At 37.4% G+C, this 20,489-nt stretch overlaps 1 protein-coding gene across 4 annotated transcripts in view; it reads left to right on the top strand.

Moving 5' to 3' along the window:
* The first annotated feature begins 499 nt into the window (after positions 1–499).
* Positions 500–20,489, top strand: part of LOC5572553 (E3 SUMO-protein ligase RanBP2) — a 55,247-nt gene continuing 35,257 nt past the window's right edge. For all 4 annotated transcript variants that reach the window (XM_021850031.1, XM_021850030.1, XM_021850029.1 and 1 more), the window contains exon 1: positions 500–866. In XM_021850031.1, coding sequence (XP_021705723.1) covers positions 798–866 — 69 coding nt within the window. In that variant the 5' untranslated portion in view covers positions 500–797. The remainder of the gene's footprint in view (positions 867–20,489) is intronic.

The following is a 20,489-nucleotide window of genomic DNA, read 5'->3' as shown; positions in this document are numbered from 1 at the left end:
CTGGCAAGCGCCATGGAACTTCAAAACTGCTGACAAGAAAAGTAATGGACCTATCTCGATGCGTGGATGATTTCATCCCAAAAATTGTCACGAAAATAATATTTCTTTGATCGCATTACGCAATTGTGAAGAAATGTCATTTCAAATGGGGCTCTCTGTAGGAAATTTCTTGTCCAATTCATTCACAGAATTTCTTTACTATTCTTGAGCAGATACGAACATTTTCGAAGGAAAAAATGATGGTGAAGGATCTTTATTTATACAGGGCTATTGTTTCCATAGAAAAAATGTCAAGAGCTTCCAAATTCGTTGATTTGAAACGTCTCGCGAAAAAGCCTGATGAAGGTTGTTTTTTTACGGACAATTTTTACTGTGCATCTTCCGTGAGCGTGCCCCAATTTATTTATGTTCGAAAATTCATTTCCCGAACCGATCTTTTTTGCACTGGACCGCACGGTGACAGTTCAATTTTTGTTCATTTTCGTTTCGAAACGCCGCGACGACGAACGATTTCAACTTTCAAACCAAAAACGACCGCCATAAGTGAAGGAGGCATTTGCAAACCACGGCAAAACGGGAAAAGCACACCTTCGTAATCGTCAAAGGAAAGAAAATTTCGGTTTTTTCGGTCGAGTTCGCAGTGTTTGTGGATTCGTGATCGTACAGGAAGATTCCTCCGGATCCGCGGTGGAAGGAATAGCAGTGATTTGTCCGTTTTTCCCAGCGTTGTGAGGAGAAAATTTGTGGTTTTTGCGGACTCCGAAAGTGGGGCCCGGTGTCGACATCATTGTGAAAAAATGTTCTCCACCAAGAAGGATATTGATCGACACGTAAAAACATCGCTTGCAAAACTGCCGGAGCATGAGGTGAGTTTCTAATTTGCGAAATAGTTGAGTGTTTTGCCGGAAATTGAAGTATTTTGCTAATTTATCGGTCCAATTTTGAGTTTTTGATGGCGAAGGGTTTTTGCGGTGACGCCTCAACGCAAAACTGACGGATCGAGTACAAAAGACCTTGAAAGTGTTGCGGCATTCGTCGTCATTGCCTAACTTTGAGGTTAGGTTGCAATAGAACCATCAACATCACAAGAGTCGCCTTCCGCGTATTGTTTATTTTTCAATACAGTCGAATTTCGTTCGTTGCACTATCTTTAGATGGGCTACGTTTTAATCGGGCTCCCGTTAGGTGGGCTATAGTGGTTTTCACGCCCGATGGTATGGGTGCCCTAGTGTAGATGTAGTTGTGAACCTTAGAGGAAAACAATATGCACTCTGTCTCGAAAAACACCCAGTATCCGTGTATAAATTTTTCAAATTGGGTAATATTTCCATATGCATTTTGATAAGTCTGGAAAGCGTGTGCAAGTTTCTTTGAGGAAAACATAAACAAACTGTGTATGACGAGCGTATGCTAGTCTACGTGTGTTCAAATGTCACTAAGCTCTATGGACCGATGCACGGGTTCATTAATTGACGTTTGAGCGGTGCCGTGTTATTTATGTGACCATGGAAACTAGTGAATTCGGAACCGCTCAAACGTCAAATATGTGAACTCGTGCATCGGTCCATAGCCCACTTAAATCGAAACCAAACGTCATATCTGACAATGCTCATTTTCTTTCGAGGGGTTTTCGGATGGATATTTTAAAACAAGGAAATTAAATCAACTTGTAAGGTAAGTAAAAACATGAAAACGAAAAACGAACTGTATTTCATACAAATTAAATTAAAAAAAATAACATGTTAGTACTATGAAATAAAAAATTCTTCAGCAAGTTCGTTTTAGCCATTCAGCTTCGATCATTTTTTTGCGTAGGGCGTTCAACCGGATGACTTCAGCAGCATCGTGTTTCATAAAGCGAATCACACAATCCAGAGATTTGATTGCATCGCCAAAACTCGGATCATCGTGGCTAGAAGTATCGAGGAAACTATTACTTTCTTCTGAGGGCTCTTCCAACCATTCTTCATTCATTTTCGCTTGATCTTTGTTGAGGACTGATGAAAGAATCGCTTCATCTGTAAAGATTTCACTGGTAATCCACTCTGGGTTATTGCCAGCATCGTATACCTGATCTTTCATCCAAAGATCAAGGTCCTGATCAGTCGTCGTTGATCCCACAAGACGATCAATGTTCGCAGCAAGTTTTTTCATATCCTCATCTTCTTTCACATCTCCATCTAGAGGATCATCTGGTAAATCAGTGATCAATTTCCTCCAAGAATGTCGGATGATGCTTGCTGAAATTTCCTCCCAAGACTCAGCCAGCCATGAAATACACTGCTGTAAGTTGATCTTTTTCAACCGTTCCTCGAATTTCAAATGTTCATTTTCCAAAATCAACTTAAGCATAAGTTTTCTTTTATATTTCCGCTTTACTGCATTAATGACCGATTGATCCATTGGCTGACACTCCGAGGTGACATTTGGAGGAAGATATATTACCTGAATCAGCCCATCATCACTTTTCAAGCTGTCCTCGAGATCGTAGTGACTGGTGCAGTTATCGAGAACAAGAAGCGCTTTAGGCTCCAGCCCCTGCTCATCAGAAAACCTTCGAACCGCGGGCACAAACTCATCATGGAACCATTGGCGAAACAATTGACGGGTCATCCAAGCTTTTTTAGAATGACAATATGATACGGGCAATGTTTCTGTGTTTAGCCCTCGCGGTTTTGCAGCCGTACCAATAAAAAGCAGTTTAAGTTTGAGAGACCCGTCAATATTCGCACAAGGCATGAATGTATATCTGGTTTTATTTTGCTTCCTTCCACTTGCCACAGTTTCAGTGGATGTAATAACAGAACGAGTAGCAAGCAATTTGATGAAGAGCGCTGATTCATCGGCATTGAAAACCTGTGCTGTAGATAGTTGCAGTTCTTCAATTTTGTCCTCCAAAATCCTTTTAAACTTATGATACGCTTCAACGTCCGCAGATGCTTTTTCACCTGCTACAGCTCTAACACGCAACCCAAACCGCTGCTTAAAACGATGCATCCACCCGTCCGACGCCGAAAATTTGTGCATCACATAGTATCCTCGCTCTTGGAACATTTTGAACAAAAGCTCCGCTTTCGTTTTCAGGACGTCTACAGTCAACAGAATGTTGGATTGTCGTTGCTGGAGTATCCAAACATACAGTGCTTCTTCTAGCAAAGGAAAAGTCTGCTCTTTCAACGTTTTCCTGTTGTCAACACCATGCTCTTTGAATTTCTCCACTGCCGCTCGAATGGCTTCCTTTTTATGGATTATTCTGGTTACTGTGTAGGGTTACCATATTTGCTCTCAGTGAAAAGAGTACATTTTTTAAACTCTGTAAAAGAGTACTTAAGAGTACACTTAGCCTACCATGAAAAATTTTAAATCTACTACAAATTAATAATTTCAACATTTTTTGCAAAAAATGTCTGATTCTTACTCACAGCCACTTTTCCTACATTTAGATTAAGGTTAAGTTTTTCAGGGAGACACTATTCTCAACTTTTCATTGAAGATTTTACGAAATTTAACTCTTATTTATCTCACCGATTCTGTAATGTTCTGTCTTACTATATTCAACACGGACTCTGAGTGAATCGATTTTTACAATCAATATTTTTTTTTAAATTACATTTACTGTACCGAAAGTCGTTCGACTTTTTGTAATAATATTGTCTTTCAAATAAGGTTTTTTGAAAAAAATCTTTCCTTAGTACTTAGCAAGAATATTCTTAAGAAAATGTAGAACTATATGAGTTTGTGAAGAAATCAGAAGTACTGAGAAGAGTGAAACGTGGATCTAAATAGACTCTCAAGCATTGTCTTTGATTTAAGTTTAATTGATCTCTTGTTAAAACATTATAAAATTTAGAAACCTGATTGATTTAATAGTTTATTTTTGTGATTTCCAAACTACACTTCAAAGTGAAACTTTTTCATTCCCATAGTTTTGTTCATAAAAAAAAACATCGCCAAAACGACGTTTCTAGAATAAGTGCTTGATAAAAAAAAGTTGCTTCAATAAAATTGTTCGAAACAAAGTGATTTTGAATTTTAACTGACTATTTTTAATTGAAGATTAATAGTAAGTTGATTGTATATCAGTAGTTTTATCATTTAATGTTTTGAGTGAGGTAACGAGCGTATAATTCTGTTTCTAACTATTTTTAGCTAATTGTGCAAATTTGATTCAACCAGTTTTTGTCGAAAATCGGTGAATTATCTGTGTTATCCTGGGAAAACTGTTGATCTGGTTTCTTCAACAGGTTATTTTATTTGTCGATTATCGTCAGTAATAACTGAAAAAGAGTACACTTGAGCCCGTTATGCAAAAAAGAATAGTACACACATTTTTAAGGCGAAAAAGAGTACTTGTACTCTAAAAAGAGTACGCCTGGTAACCCTATTACTGTGGAAGATCCAATGCCATATTTTGAGGCCAGCGCATCATGTGTTCCACTACCGGATTCGAAGTCTTCAACTATGCGAAGTTTTTCCACCAAAGTTAACATTTTCTTCTTTTGCTTTGTGGCCATTTTCGATCCGGATTCATTTGAACCATCCATGCTTCGTGCTGGCAATGAAATATGTAGTGAATAACTTAAAACATATGTATTGTACGAATTGTTAAATATTGACTGAATACTTACCGGATAATCAAAAATCAAATCCAAAAACTGGGAGAGATGGGAAAACTTTTTAAACGATTTTGCAAAGTTGTCAACAATAACAAACAATCGGAGTGTCCCTCAAGCCAAGTTCGGCTTTGACAGCTCAGCCCGATTAGTGAAAGTCTTTCACTAATCGGGCCACGGGTTTAGTGCAACGAACGAAAGTTGACTGTATATAAATTTATTAGGCCGGATTCTATTCTTGGTATATACTTGATTCATTTCGGTAGGGGGTATTTCAAAAGCTATTGAGCTCATATTCGTCCATAATGTGCATCGTATTGAAACGCTTCTTATCGAAGAATTTCAGACAATTCTGTCGAGAAAAACCCCCATGCCAAAGTAAATCATGGTGGTGCCCAAGCAGTATTGCTTACTAAAATTAGGGTAAACTTCTCACAAAGCTTTGGACAGGATTTTCACAGATTTCTTGACTTGATTTTCACGGAAAACATGGCCAAAATCCATGAATCCGGGATCTTCTGAAAGATTTTACAGAATCTTAGTTTGTAGGATAAAGAAGGTCAATATGGATATCCTAAGGAAAACATCCCTACAATGAGGAAAAATATATTGAGATTCATAAGAAACGATTATGAAATTTAACCAGAAGAAAATATGAATTTCATACTATTGCGCTGTGAAGGAATCAGCTTTTAGTATAGTTTTGAATGTTACAGTTACATGTTAGGGGCCCAGATAGCCGTAGCGGTAAACGCGCAGCTATTAAGCATGACCAAGCTGAGGGTCGTGGGTTCGAATCCCACCGGTCGAGGATCTTTTCGGGTTGGAAATTTTCTCGACTTCCCAGGGCATAGAGTATCTTCGTACCTGCCACACGATATACACATGCAAAAATCTCGCATGATCTGTGATAACGCCCTAAAAGTCATTGGTAACGACGTGTGTAGATCGTTGTTTCTGAGCAAATGAACGCATCAGCATCCAAAGCAACATACCTGGCGTGTAGATAATGATCCTTTCTTCACCATACCGTTGTAAAATAACATGTAACTCCATTTAAATGGTCAGAAACAACGAGCTACACACATGGTTACCAATGGCTTTTAGGGCGAGATCAGAAGTTATGCGAGAAATGGTCATTGGCATAGTAAGCTCTCAGTGAATAACTGTGGAAGTGCTCATAAGAACACTAAGCTGAGTAGCAGGCTCTGTCCCAGTGGGGACGTAACGCCAGAAAGAAGAAGATGTTACAGTAGTATAGATTCCATAAAGGTTTCATATGAAATCTGTAAATACATGTTATACACATCAAACTACACTTGTATGCATCTCAATATGTTTAAATAGACCTTAATACGTATTTTTTTTTTAAATTAAAGGATGTTTCAATACCATTTGTTGTTTTTTTTAATAGCGAATAGAGGCCTCCTGCACAATGGATCATTAAAATACCCAAAACATCCACTATGGAAAGCATAGATAGCGCCACCGTAGCCTTGTGTGTTTGACAGAACAGCAATGCTGTCACAATGTTAAATCCCATATACAGTGGCGCCTTTGTTTTGATGCGGTGAGCACTTGCAAAAACTACCTTCAATGATCCATTTTTCTAAAGTGCCTAATAAATTATCACTTTTCCCATTGTTATGTGATGATTTAATTTCTAGGGAGTCGATGCCGGTTATGGATCCTTTGCGTATTATGGACCCCCTACAGAAAAACATAAAATTAACACTCAAAGCAACTTTATTCCTATGAAAATCCACCGGGGGAACTTCGATTACATTGTTAGTCAGCAGTTTCAGGCAAAATATTTGGTTCGAGACGCAACAATACAGATATTTGAACAGTTTTGTAAATGAAACCACACAAGAGGGTCCATAATACGCATTTCTAGGTGGGTCCATAATAGGCTCGTCGGCAGCAAGCCGGATTACATGGGAATCAAATGGAGGGTCCATAATACGCAACGTCAAATTTGTAAACAACCCTTTTATGGACCCCGGGAGGGTCCATAATAGGCATTCGGACAACAGTTTTTCAAATACATATTTTGCTGGAAAAATCGAATTGTTTTGTATGTTTCATAGACGTACTATGAAGTAAATACATTGAATTTGTTGTTAGACTCCACAAAACGTATATGCGTCTGAGATATCATTGCGGAAAAGCGTCTAGAATGAATTTCAGCTACTAAGGGGTCCATTACTAGCATTGAAACCCTATCACGAGTGCCTCTTGTGAAAAAAACTATTTGCAACGCACGTGAATTGGGGCCCAGATAGCCGTAGCGGTAAACGCGCAGCTGTTCAGCATGACCATGCTGAGGGTCGTGGGTTCGAATCCCGCTGGTCGAGGATCTTTTCGTAAAGGAAATTTTCTCGATTCCCAGGGCATAGAGTATCTTCGTACCTGCCACACGATATACACATGCAAAAATGGTCAATCGGCAAAGAAAGCTCTCAGTTAATAACTGTGGAAGTGCTCATAAGAACACTAATCTGAGAGACAGGCTTTGTCCCAGTTGGGACGTAACGCCAGAAAGAAGAAAAACTCACGTGAATGATTTTAAGGTAAAAATGAATTGAAGCCAAACCTCAAATTTTCAAGAGCACAAATTTGGAGAACTGAACATCTGTTTGAGATAAAAACTTAATCGATTGGTCACCACCAGCTAGTGATCAATCGATTAAGTTTTCGGCTTAAACAGATGTTTAGTTCTCCAGATTTGTGCTCTTGAAAATTTGAGGTTTGGCTTCGATTCATCTTCACCTTAAATGGGCACTTCAACGAAGTGAGATGAAATTATCTATTATCTAGGTACCTTAGAAAAACTAGTTTTGTTCTAATAAAATGTTAATGAGAATACACACGCAAAAAAATTGTGCGGTAAAAACTACCATTTTAGGGGGTTAACTTAAGCGCTCGCACCGGCAATTTTCAGCAGACCAGAAATGCGCTTGATTTTACCATGTCTGTAGTCGGAATCAGATTGTTGTAAATTATTTCTGTCAAATGTACCAGTAATGCGGTGGGGTGTACCATAAACATAGTAAATTGGTCTGAATTTCCATGGTAGTTTCAAGAATGGATGTAGTCAGCTAAAATAGTTATTTTTACCACCGAATTTTTTCCCGTGCAATGTTCATTAAAAGGTATACATTAGATGAAAAAACCGTATTTAGTACTATACCATTTAATTCCACTAGAGTTTGTATCCTTTGACAGATACGCGTATTTCGACCTCAACTGTAAGGCCGTTTTCAGTGTCGTGTACTAGACTCGACTGTGTTAAAGTTGTAAAGTCGAGTCTAGTACACGACACTGAAGACGGTCTTACAGTTGAGGTCGACATACGCGTATCTGTCAAAGGATACAAACTCTAGTGGAATTAAATGGTATAGTACTAAATTCGGTTTTTCATCTACTTATAGGTATTCTACTAAACTACTACTACTAGTTGACATTCAATAAGGCCTCAAGTCACCTTAATCCTCTTTCTACAAATTATATAGAGTTTTGTTCTGCTCGACTAGTTCCTCAGATTCTAACGCTTCTAACAATTGTTTTTTTTTATCCTATAAGTTTATTTGGGGATCATTAAAAAATGATTTTTAACATTCGGGGGAGGTGGGTGGCGCTTGTCTACGAAAGTGTTACAATCAAGGATGGAAATCTAGTGATCATGATAAAACAAATGATGCATCGTGGTTGTTCTTTATCATGCGATCATAGCAACAACGACAAACCCTTAGTCGTCAAGCCATCACAACAATCTCCGCTCCGCGAAAAATGAATCGCTCGGCCTGTGAGCTGACGATCAATTGTTCGCGAATCAAAGTCATAATTTTGGAGGATTTTTCTGGTTGCATTCCACGATTTGTCTCCTAGCTTGTCGTTCATCATCTGAAAGTCAATCGTGCGTGGTATGTGAGAGAGTTTATCCGTGAATTTTGAATTGATTCGCATTAATCGCAACATGTTACAATATCCGACAAACCTTTTGTCCTACGACAAACAGTTCATCGGATGCTCGATATATCTATGATCATCGCGCGTGGTGAGGTGTTGAAATCATGTTGCTGCAAGAGCGACGGCCCTCTTGGACCATTCAGATACCGTGTTGTTTGTCGTTAGAGCTGATTTTTTTCCATCCTTGGTTACAATGCATGTACAGCTGTGTTCAGAATAATAGTAGTGAAAGCCAATTTTCATACAAAATGCTTAACTTTGGCATGCTATAACTTTGTTTCCCTATGAGCAATCGACATGAAATATTGTCAGTGAACTACAAATATAATCAATTGCATTATCATAAAATTTTGGTTTTGAGCGATTTCACCTGGTGCTTAACTTTTCAGCCGGTAGTGTAAAATTTTTCAAATTTTATGATAATGAAATTGAGTAGATTTGTAGTTCACTGCCAACTTTTAATGCCAATTGCTCATATCCCTTTCGGGACGAACCAGCACAATTGTGCTGTTCGGCACCCATTACATTGAATGATTCTTTAAGCCAGTAAATCATTGTTTTACCAAACTTTTTTTATTTCGATTATTGAATTATCATTGATACTTGTAATTGAGCACAAAAACTTTTGTTTACATCGTGTTTAGAAAACACCAGCTCAGGGTAAACAAAATGTAAACAAACACCGTAAGAATTGAAAAAGTTTTATCTGTCGAAAATTTTCAACTATTCGTTTTTTCTAGGTATGCACAGATACAAATCGAGAGTGAAAGAGTCATTCTTTGAAATGGTGAAGACCAAATGTGAATTGATTAACTCAGCAAAGATTTCAGGAGGGACAAAGTGGGACCAGCACAATTGTGCTGGTGCCGGCACTTACCCGGTCGATGATCGTTGTGGACTACCAATTTTCATTTTCAGTATTTTAATCAAGATAAGTGGTTGAATCTGGTTCTAATGTCAACAATAGTGCATAATATTGTATTGGAACATTAATGAGTGATTACATACGCATCATAAAAATTATGTACCGTACAAAAACTATGTAACAGAAAACCATATAGCTTTGGTTTAAAACCTTTTTTTATAAGTCCATATTTAAAATAGATTGGGAATCACATTTATTGTCTTAAACCGCCTATAGCAAAGTTTAAGGAGCAGTTAATTTTTTTGGGAACGTTAAAAAAATACGTCAATTAGTTAAGGGAGTGGGGGTGTACGAAAGTTTGACAGTGCATGTACTAGGGGCTTGGGAAAAAGCGTGATAGTGAGCATAGGAAGGATTTAGATAGACTTAAAAACAATGGACGTAATATTTGAATGTCCCCTTGCTTTGATAATCTGTCAATACCATGTTGAATCGATAATCCATTTTGGTGTTCACAATGCATGCTGGTTCAATATCTGCTATAATATTTATGAAGCTCGACAACTGGAGCTGAAAATCTTTACTTACTATTTGCTTCTGAACTGCAGAGTCTTTTAAATGGCGTACTGTTGATGTATGCAGCCCATGCTGGTATTACTTGCTAAAATATTGTTTATTGTGTTGATCTACGAAATGCGCTTTAAACTGGGAAGCTTTAAACTTTTGCAGTACTATGAAATACTCAACTAAACTATTAAGCAATGTATGACATTCTGGAATTAAGATTATCCTCTCATATAAAAAAATATCGGTTCGTTTCTTTTACCTTAAAAAGTATATTGTCCATATCTTGAATTTTGAGACTAATATATTAAAAATTCAAATCTGGACTTAATTGCCGTGCGGATAGTGTTGCAAAGTAACTAGCTGCATCGATCAAAGAAATGTGGGCTCAATTCCCGCTTCAGCTCTTTTTTTTTGTCAGAAACGTATCACGACTGTGCCATTTGGCGTTGCATGCTAGTCCGTTGATTCGTGTGATGCTCCCTTCAAAGGTCATAATTGTACATGATGCTTTCCAGGAAATTTTTCATGGTAGGGTTGACAACTAAAAGTGCCCATGCAACCGAAACGAAAGGGAAAACAAAACTTACGATTATGGTCAGGGGTTTAAGAATTACGTTCATTATTTAGAGGAGGGGGGGTCAATGAAAGCGTGTGAGTGCATGTATTAGGTATTGGAAAAAGCGTGACAGATGGGGGAGGGGTGAAATCCCGAAAAACAATAGACGTCATATTTGAATCGTCCCTCAGAGCTTTACATTTTCCCTTGTAATCTAACATACAGGTCACACCGATTGCGAAACTTTAAAAACTCGTGGCAAACCAAAAAGCCTGCTGATCGCAGCTGTCTTATGGATTGCCTTATTAGAAGCATTGTCAGTTTCTTTATTTTCAAATCTGATAATTTCTAAATAATTATGAATACATTCGAAAAAAAAATTGATTGTTCCATGTAATTTTTCATATAGCTGGAATATATACAACAATTGCAAAAAGCAAATTCATGCTTCAATCTGGTTGATGATCTGATTTTGACAATGCGTATTTAAAAAGGTTTTTGAATTCCCTGTTATATGTTAGCTATCCGTCTTAGTTCTTTCAGTCGTACAATGTACTTAAAACTAATATTATAATGACGTAAATTCAATTTTAAGCAAAATACTCGAGCATGAGCATAAGCATGAGCATGATTGACCGCCCGCTGTTGCTACTCCATTATTGCAAGAACAGCTGTACTTACACAGGGAACCAACAGACGCTACTCGGGATCAGTATCATCCTCAATGTGTAAATACTGGTGCTCTTATTATTATAATAAACAATACCGGCGCCGGCTGCGTCCGAATGCAGGTCAATTTGGGAATGGGAGGGAAATGTTGACGTGTTACTTGCTTTACAGAAGCCGAGGAATCTTCTGCACTTTCACAAGAAAACACTGGGAGTTTGGATATGGGAAAGGATTCGTTTTGGTAAACGATAAATATATAATTCAAAATGAACACGAATGACCGCACTATCCAAACCAGACACGATACTGATTTCGTTGCTCGCTCGACAGGAGCATACAACAGGTTCAACGTATCCAACTCTACTGACGCGTTTTTTTTTTTTTTTGTTTTTCACCGGCGCATTTCGTTTTTTTCTTCCGCGCAACGCGAACCGGACACAATTCATCCGGATTCCGTCGCTCGCCCACAAGGAGCATGCAACAGATTCAGCGGATCCAACACAACTCTCAATTTTAAGCAAAACACTCGATTTAAAAAATAAAATAAAGTAAATTTGATATTGGGGGCTAGATAGCCATAACAGTAAACTCAGCAAGACCATGCTGAGAAAGAAGAAGAAGAAATTTGATGGTAATTACTTGCACTAAAAATTGCGTCATTCTTGGTAATCAACGTCCAAGCTGTCGGGAAAGGGTCCAAGGGTCTAAAAAATAAAATTACTTTTCGAGTCTAGTACATGACTCTGATAACGGCCTTATAGTGGAGGTCAAATAACGCGTATCTGTCAAAAGATACAAACTCTAGTGGAATTGAATGGTACAGTATTTATTTATAAGTATTCCACTAAACAATTCGAAGGTTTATTATTATTTTCAATTTTAATTTTTATTCCATAAATTATTTTTGAGAAAAAAATCTTATATAATTTCTGAGGATATATACAAACAAAGCGAAACCAAGATGGTTTGGTTGAGACAATTAGTTTTCACACATGTATTTACTCATTTTTCTGTGACGTAGACTAGTTCTTGAATTATAGCGATAAACGTCATCGTCACCTGATGCTTTGAATCTTATAGAGAATATGAAGTATTTTTATATCTCGTACATTGTTTTCGATCCATTTATAAAAAAATCATATGTATTAATCATATGTAATTTAAGTATTTTTTTTAAATTTTAATGTACATAAAAAAAAAACAAAATTATTTCTGAATTTTTGGGTCACCCTATTCCACAAAAGAGCACCCTAATGACGAAATAAAAAAAATACGGGTCCAAAATTTTTTAAAAAGGCATGACTGGAACAATTTTCTAAAGAAATAAAACAAATATTTTTTTTTTTTTCGAACATCGACCGCCCTGGGGACGGACCAGCACAATTGTGCTGGTCTGAACTTGACCCTAAAAAGTTCATGGATTGCTAGAATAGCCAAAATAAAGAAAGTTTTGTTCTACGAGATGATGAGTTTATAAGGTAAATTTTGAAATAATCACTCAAATATGGTCCGTCCCGAAAGGGATATAGAAGCAAAGTTATAGCATGCCAAAGTTGAGCATTTTGTATGGAAATCGGCTTTCACTACTATTATTCTGAACACAAGGTAGTAGGTATTGGAAAAAGCGTGACAGATGGCAGAGGGGGGGATATTTGGATCTTCCCTTATAATACTTTATAAGTTTTGAAATCATACCTTTGTTAGAACAAGATGATGCGAAATCTCGCATAACTTGTGATCTCGCCCTAAGAGCCATTGGTAACCGAGTTTGTAGCTTGTTGTTACCGAGCAAACGAATGGATTTTCACGTTATTCAACAATGCTACACAGTCAATCTGTTCGGTAAAAATTACTGGGTTTTTGAACTATTGAAAAAGTCAGTAAACTAAAAAAATGTCAGAAATCGAAAAACAGAGATTTTCCACTGAAATTTTGCAGAGAGCTATCTTTTTATATCATATATCGATAAAAAATAAAACATGGTTAAATTTGCTTCTCAATTACGCGTGGCGACAGTTTTCATTTTACTGACTTTTTCGGTAGTTCCAAAATCCAGTACAATTTTACCGACCTCAGTAATTTAATCTAAGTTTGTACGATGAAGAGAAGATACTCCTCTATCTCCCAGTGGTGATAGTTTTCATCCTGGTCCTTTCATTTGCTTAGAAACAAGGAGCTACACACCCGGTTACCAATGGCTTTTAGGGCGAAATCACCGGTTTTGCGAGAAATTAACTATATCTCGCTTAATGTATGATCTCGTCCTAAAAGCCATGGGTAACCAAGTGTAGCTATTTGTTACTGAGCAAATGGATAGATTTACACGTAATTTAACAATGCTACGATTGAAAAAAGATCCTCCTCTATCTCACAGTGGTGATAGTTTTTATCTTGGTCAACCCATTTGCTTAGAAACAACGAGCAACACCTTCGTCTATCAATGGCTTTTTGGGCGCGGTCATATGTTATGCAAGATAGGGTAACCAATACATTTTGGACCTCTATATATTTTGGACCCCCTGGCAGTTCGCTTTCTTCTATAACCGAGTCAAGACGTGTGCGCGATGTGCTCCTTCAAGCTGCTTTTGCTCCAAAGATTTGGTTTTACTGTTAACGCTGTAGTGTTGTGAGGGCATGAAAAGGGGTTGTGGAATGTGACTAAGTGGAAAGGTGTAAAAATAAGTGAAACGTAAAAAATTAGCAAATTTTGTTCGAAAGGAATGGAAAACTGATTAATTTTATAACAGAGGAGATGTGTCGGTGTGAAGAAGAAAAACTAGTTCCGCAGATGCTACAATTTCGAAAGCGATGTATGTGTATTAGTGTAAAACGATATATAAAATTTTAAAACTAGGGGCGATCCATTAATTACGTAAGACAATTTTCGGGGTTTTTCAACCCCCCCTCCCCCCATGGTAAGATTTTTTGTATGAAAATTAAAAATAAAGTGCATGGCGCATAAGAAATCTCAAACCCCCCCTCCCCCCATAAACCCTTACATAATTAATGGACAGTCCCCTACATAAATGTGTCGGTTGGGTTGCATGATGACAATAAAAGTGATGTGATATATCTGTACATGTTCATCGTACGTAGCGGCGTTGGTTTCAGCACCAGTGCCGATCGTGTAGAGGGTAAAACAGCAGGGCGACCAGTAACGAGGGCATGAAGCTAAGTATAATCTTAGATGTTTTATTTTTAATAACCTTTCTCACAGATAAAGTTGTCAAATTATTTTCCTATATTTTATGTGTGTTTTTTTATTATTTAAAATATTAATTTATTGTGATTTATAGCAGTAATTACCGCAAGCAATAACCATTTAACATTAAGTTTATTCCATGTTTATTTGAATTTGATGTTAATATTTGCGTTTTTGTGATTTCGATGTAAACTTCTTCCTTTATCAATAGTACATTTCAAATTGTTTCATTGCACGGTGGTTTAATATTTGAATAATCTAGGCAACTCGGACGAGAAACAGCAAAAAAAACTTTTTGGCATTCTTGGTGTGCTTCCCATCACCACCATCATTAGCGTCATCGGCATTACTAAATCTACACAGCAGTACATACGCGGGAATGTAGTGGTGTGGGTGAAGCATTGCTATTTTCATTCAAATCGATGTGGGGTGAGGTTGTGACAAACGCCGTTTATTTTTTGTGCTGTATGTGTGCTTGGTGGTTGGTTATGGATTTTACTGAGGTGGCGCGGACCATTGATGCGTGTCACTGGTTCTCTCTTTTACTCTCCCGCTGTTGCGTTGCATAGAAGCAGCGGGGGTGGGAGGGAGAGCTGGTGACATGCGTCAGTGTTCTGCGCCAGCTGAGTGAAATCCATAATAGGTATTGGCTTGAACCCAGTTGAAGTGATAGTGAAAGGGATTCACGGTGAAGTGAGGATGAGGGGCTCATTCACAAATTTCATACCGGCATATCATATACACCGTTCTTTTTATTTTCATACAAGGGCTACTTATTTAGAGCTAAATTCTAGTCATACATACTTTCTCAGGACGCATTGAAGGACATCATAATTATTGTATTTGCAGATTAAACTGAGTTAAATTAGAAGATTCAAGTATTCTAGGTTTTATATAACCTAAGTACGTTGTTTAATATTGGGTTGTATAGCATTATATCACAGACAAACAGACGTAACACTTAGAACAAATTCCGATAAAAATCATAGTCACGATGACATGTACGCCCAATGCTAAAATCGGTGTGTTTGGCCGATGGACCAACAGATGGCGGTAGTGTGTAAACGTCAAACGCGAACAAAAACGATGCGAGCGCTGCGGGTGGTGGATTGGCCACCTACCATATATTTGAATCGGCCGTTAAAAAGGTTGTCGATGGACATCGGTGAGAGTGTGACGTCTGTTTGTCTGTGATTATATTATATTATAACAGTTCATACTCCAAATCTCGGTATCGAAGGGACCAGCGAAGAAGATCGAGACAACAAAGTTTCAATGAAAGCTAGATTTAAAAACATTCCGTTCATCTGACAAATCATCTACAAATCGTAATTTGTGGATACTTCATTGACACAATATTTTAATATTTCCACAGCAGTACAACGTTGGTGCCATTTTTTGTTAATGATATATCAACTGCATATTATTTATTATATCATATTTTTTACCAATTCGTTTATTTTAAGGCTCACACGCCGTATTCAGCTTAACAGAGCCGGTTAACACTTCCTACATTGTATAGAAGAATCACAACTAAAAGTTTATTTCTTTTTGCCTTTTTCATCTGGCGACGAACACATTTCCGCATGATCCGTGTTTGGGGAACACTGACTGGAGCAAGCCTTTTTCGTTCTACACCCTTTGTTATTCTGCCTCGATCGCCGTCGCTTGTATGTTGCACCATTGTATTCGGACGAAGAGTTTGAAGCACTTTCATCATCGGTCCAGTCATCGTCGTTGTTGTTTTCGCTATTGTCGTTCTGTTTAGCTTGCACTGATTCGGGAACGGGAGTTGTAGTTTTTTGCAGGCTATTTGCTATCGGCGGGAAATCATCCTGCGTGAACAAACCGTTGGGTGATTTTGTTGCTGTCGACGATGGTGGTCTTCCATTGGAAGTAGTGGTTGGCTCCGGACACTTGCCAGGACGGGACGATTGATCAGATTTTGGCTGGCCATTGTAAGTGACCATTGTGTCTTCATTTTCAATGGTTATGAACGATGGAATATGCCGTAGAATGTTCATTCTTAGTACTCGCACTCCGTTGGAAATTCCGGGAAAATAATGCTTCCATTTTTCCTTCCGTATGGAAATCACCTCTCCATATTTTAACATGTGCTCCGCGATGGTGACGTGACTCATCGATGGCGGAAGGTCATGGACCCGGACCGTTACTGCCTCGCAATCAACGTAGACCGGAATACGAAATTTCACATTATTTGAAAGCATTGTTCGCTTCCAATTATGCTCTAATTGGTAGCGTGTGACAATTTCTTTCGTCTTCATTTCAATTAGTACACAGTTGCGTGCATGATGCAACTGTATACTCTTAACGTCCTCATATTGAATCTTCAATTCTTCCTCCAAAAACTGGTGCACCTTCGCCACTTCAGGGCGAACAGGAAGAACACTGAAATCCACCACTAGTGTGTTTACCCGCGTACCGGACATTTTCCACGAACTGCGAATGTGAAAGCGAGAGAGGCAACGAAGAGCGTGCGACGCGTGCGATGTCTGGCTGATAACTGATTTATATCATATTACCAACTGTCGGCTAAACACGGAAATCTATCACACGCTGTTCTACTGAGCGGCGTGATTTAGATAATCTTTTGGTGTGATAGTGAGAAATATCTTCTTGATTGCCCGTTCTTTATATACATATACAAAGTTTACAGGTGAGGCGTCGAATGAAGCAGTATGGTACGGGACATTTGAATGAACCGATGCACGAGTTCATTAATTTATTGTTTATTTACTTATCATGGATTCATTCTTTATTTGTTACATATACAGTATAGACCTGATTTAGTAAGCCCCCTTCTCTGTTTTGTTTTTTTTGGTTTTCGGCATAATTTCAAAAACATATCAAACGTTTTGCACCTCTACAGTCTAGTTATCGCCCATATTGTGCAAATTGATGTGACTCGTGAAACCAATATTTATTTAAAATAAAATAAACAAGCCGGGCTGTCAAAATCTAGTTAACACTTTACTAAATATTATAGTTCGATTGCATATTGATTTGCACATTCAATTGCTAATTTTAACCATTAATTCAAAAATTGATTACAGATTTTCTACAGCATCTCCGCTGATCATCGAGAAGGACCTGTAAAAGTTATTTTTAATTCATGTTTTTTTTTCAGGATATATAAGCAAAATATAACTGCAGGAAGCCGTCGTAAACATTTAGTTTAAACATTGTCATTGTGTTTTTTTTCAGTCTTGTTGGAACAATCTGTTATTATGTATGTAATATTATTCATATTTTATTCAGGGATTCTAGGTCAAATCATCGAGTTATTGCATGATTTCTTATATTTTAAATTATTGTATTTAATATTATTACATAATTATCATATAATTGAATCATATAACACGGGTGATATTGGGAGGGTGCATCAGGGCATCATTGAAGTTACAGCTGGACAATGGAGTGGAGTGCCAGCCGGAGTCAAGGGTTGAAGCCACATCCCATTTTGGCCCTTAATACAATGGTATGTTGAATTCAGATTGATAATGAAAATTGACTGTACTGTTAAGTGGAACCGCATGCAGAGCAAGACTCAAGCTAGGATGGTGGCTACCTACATACATACATACATACAGTATAGGAATACCCACATAACTTGACGAGAAAGTCGTTTTTACGTCATTGTTATTTTAAATTCTTACTATATGCTCTGTACAGCGTACGCTTCTAAATTTAGTCATTTTCAGTATACCAAAGTCGGCATATTATATAACGTAATGTTATATTTTATTTCATTACATATATCCATCTTAGATTATATTATATTATATTGTTTTACATTATTTCGTATTATACCATATACTACATAGCATAATGACTATATTGACAAAATACTGGGAAAAGAAGGAGCATCAAGGGAGTTCCTGAACGAGAAGGGAACTTCGTTTTTCAGCATTGTTATTTGGAATTATTACAATCGGCCCTGTCTAGCGTACACTTCTAGCTTTAATAATTTTCAAGATGCTAGGGATCTGTATTGTATACTATTATATTATGTTTTCTATATCATATTACATTCAATTGTATTAAATTATTTCATATTTTAATAGTATATACCATATAATATATGTACTATATTGCATGTAATATATTGGACAATATATATGGGACGGAACATCAGAGCATCATTGAAGGTACAACTGGACAATGAAGTGGAGTTCCTGAACGTGACGTGAACTTTGTTTTTACAGGATTATTACATGGAATTTTTGCTATATGCCGTGCACAGCGTAATTTACCTCGTTAGCCTGAGACGAGAGTTTATAAATACTATATTATATTACATTATATTATGTTTCATTATATTACATTACATTTTATTATATTACATATTAAACTATATATTATATTACATACTATATTATATAACATTGTCAATATATTGAGACGGGAGGGAGCATCAGGGCATCATTGAACTTACAACTGGACAATGAAGTGGAGTGCCAATCGGAGTCAGGAGGAAAAGTGTTAGTCGCTCGCGATTAATACTTTTCTCTCCAACAGTTGTAAAAGATTTGACGCGCCCTTCTTCTAACAAACCATCCCGTGGAAAGCTCGACAAGTACTGCAAATTCCAATACTCAATCTGTTGGATCATACTGTTGGAAGGAGATTCTCTACTTCCCGCGGGTTTCGCGTAAGTGTCTCTGCTTACGGGTCCGCCACCCCCTTTTTGGCCCTTCATACAGCAGTATGTTGAAATCAGGTTGGTAATGAAATTTGACTTCACTGTTGAGTGGAACCGCAAGCAGAGCAAGACTCAAGCAAGGATGGTGGCTACCTACATACATACATACTATATATTTTGGACCCCCTGGGCCATTTTCCTGCAAATTTCCCAGTTTAAATCGAAAGACCAACTCAATTCGCGTGTCATTTGGAAGGATAGGACTATTCCGTACTTGCAACCGTTCGTACAAAGAAAATGTGTTTATTTTATCTGAAATTAATTTAATTTAATCGGTTCATCCATGCAACCATTACAACACGTTACACACAGAAATTGAAGCCGTCAGAAATTGTCCAGATGTAAACAAAAACTTTTATCAAATTTCTAAACTAAAAGCGTAGATTTTTTTTCGGTTTTCCATTGTCAATCGATTGATTAGACTATGGGCAAGCATATTATACAACCAGTGTCGTGGACTTTGTCGACAAACGATAAAAAATGCCGGGGGTCCAAAATGTATTAGTGTGTCAAAAATAATGAAAAACAGTGCTTCGCAATTCAATTATTTTGGACGTTTTTTGGATCCCTAATGATCGTATGGGCATTTTATCTCGTAGAGGAAGTTTATCTCTACATTTTGCCATGTTTTTTTGACTTGGTTACGCTGTGCAATTAATTAATTGGGACAAAAAACTGAAATCACTTCCTTAGGGGGTCTAAAATACGACCGTTACCCTATCATTTTCGTCGGACGGATGTGTTGTATCACGGTTCGCTATAAATTTATATGACTCTAATTTGTTCCTATTTAATTTATCCCGGTAGGTTGACAGCTGAAAAAGATTTCAAATTATTTCTGTTACTTTTGTTGTTTGTTTTGTTATGTTTTTTTGTTCGGATGCGCCACTGCGACCATTTTTTAGATCTTTTGTGGCATTACCCTTATCCTTAGTGTATAGTGCATTTCGAATTACTCCATTTCCATTGATAGGTAATGGAGCATCGATTTCTGTACAGTTTTTGTTTTGATTCCTCAGAGATTGATAAAAATCTAATGTGATGAAAAGGTCCCGCTATTTACACCCTTCATAGAGACTTACATCTCAGCAAAGGTGCACCCCTTAACAAACATAATCGATTTAATTTCTGAGGAATCAAATCGGTACTACTGATATTTGACCATGCAACGGAAATCTAGTCCCATCCTTGTTTCGCTTTTAATTTAGTCCCAGAAAAGTACTAGCAGCAAAACCGAATCAAGCTAGAAAATTTGTTTAGTAATCAGCATTCACATGAGTGCAATCAAAAGCTTAACGCATGTATAGAACCCGAGAGTTGCG

Source organism: Aedes aegypti, chromosome 3 (genome assembly GCF_002204515.2).
Source record: "Aedes aegypti strain LVP_AGWG chromosome 3, AaegL5.0 Primary Assembly, whole genome shotgun sequence".
NCBI classification, from domain to species: Eukaryota; Metazoa; Arthropoda; class Insecta; order Diptera; family Culicidae; genus Aedes; species Aedes aegypti.
This window is presented reverse-complemented; position numbering and strand designations above follow the sequence as displayed.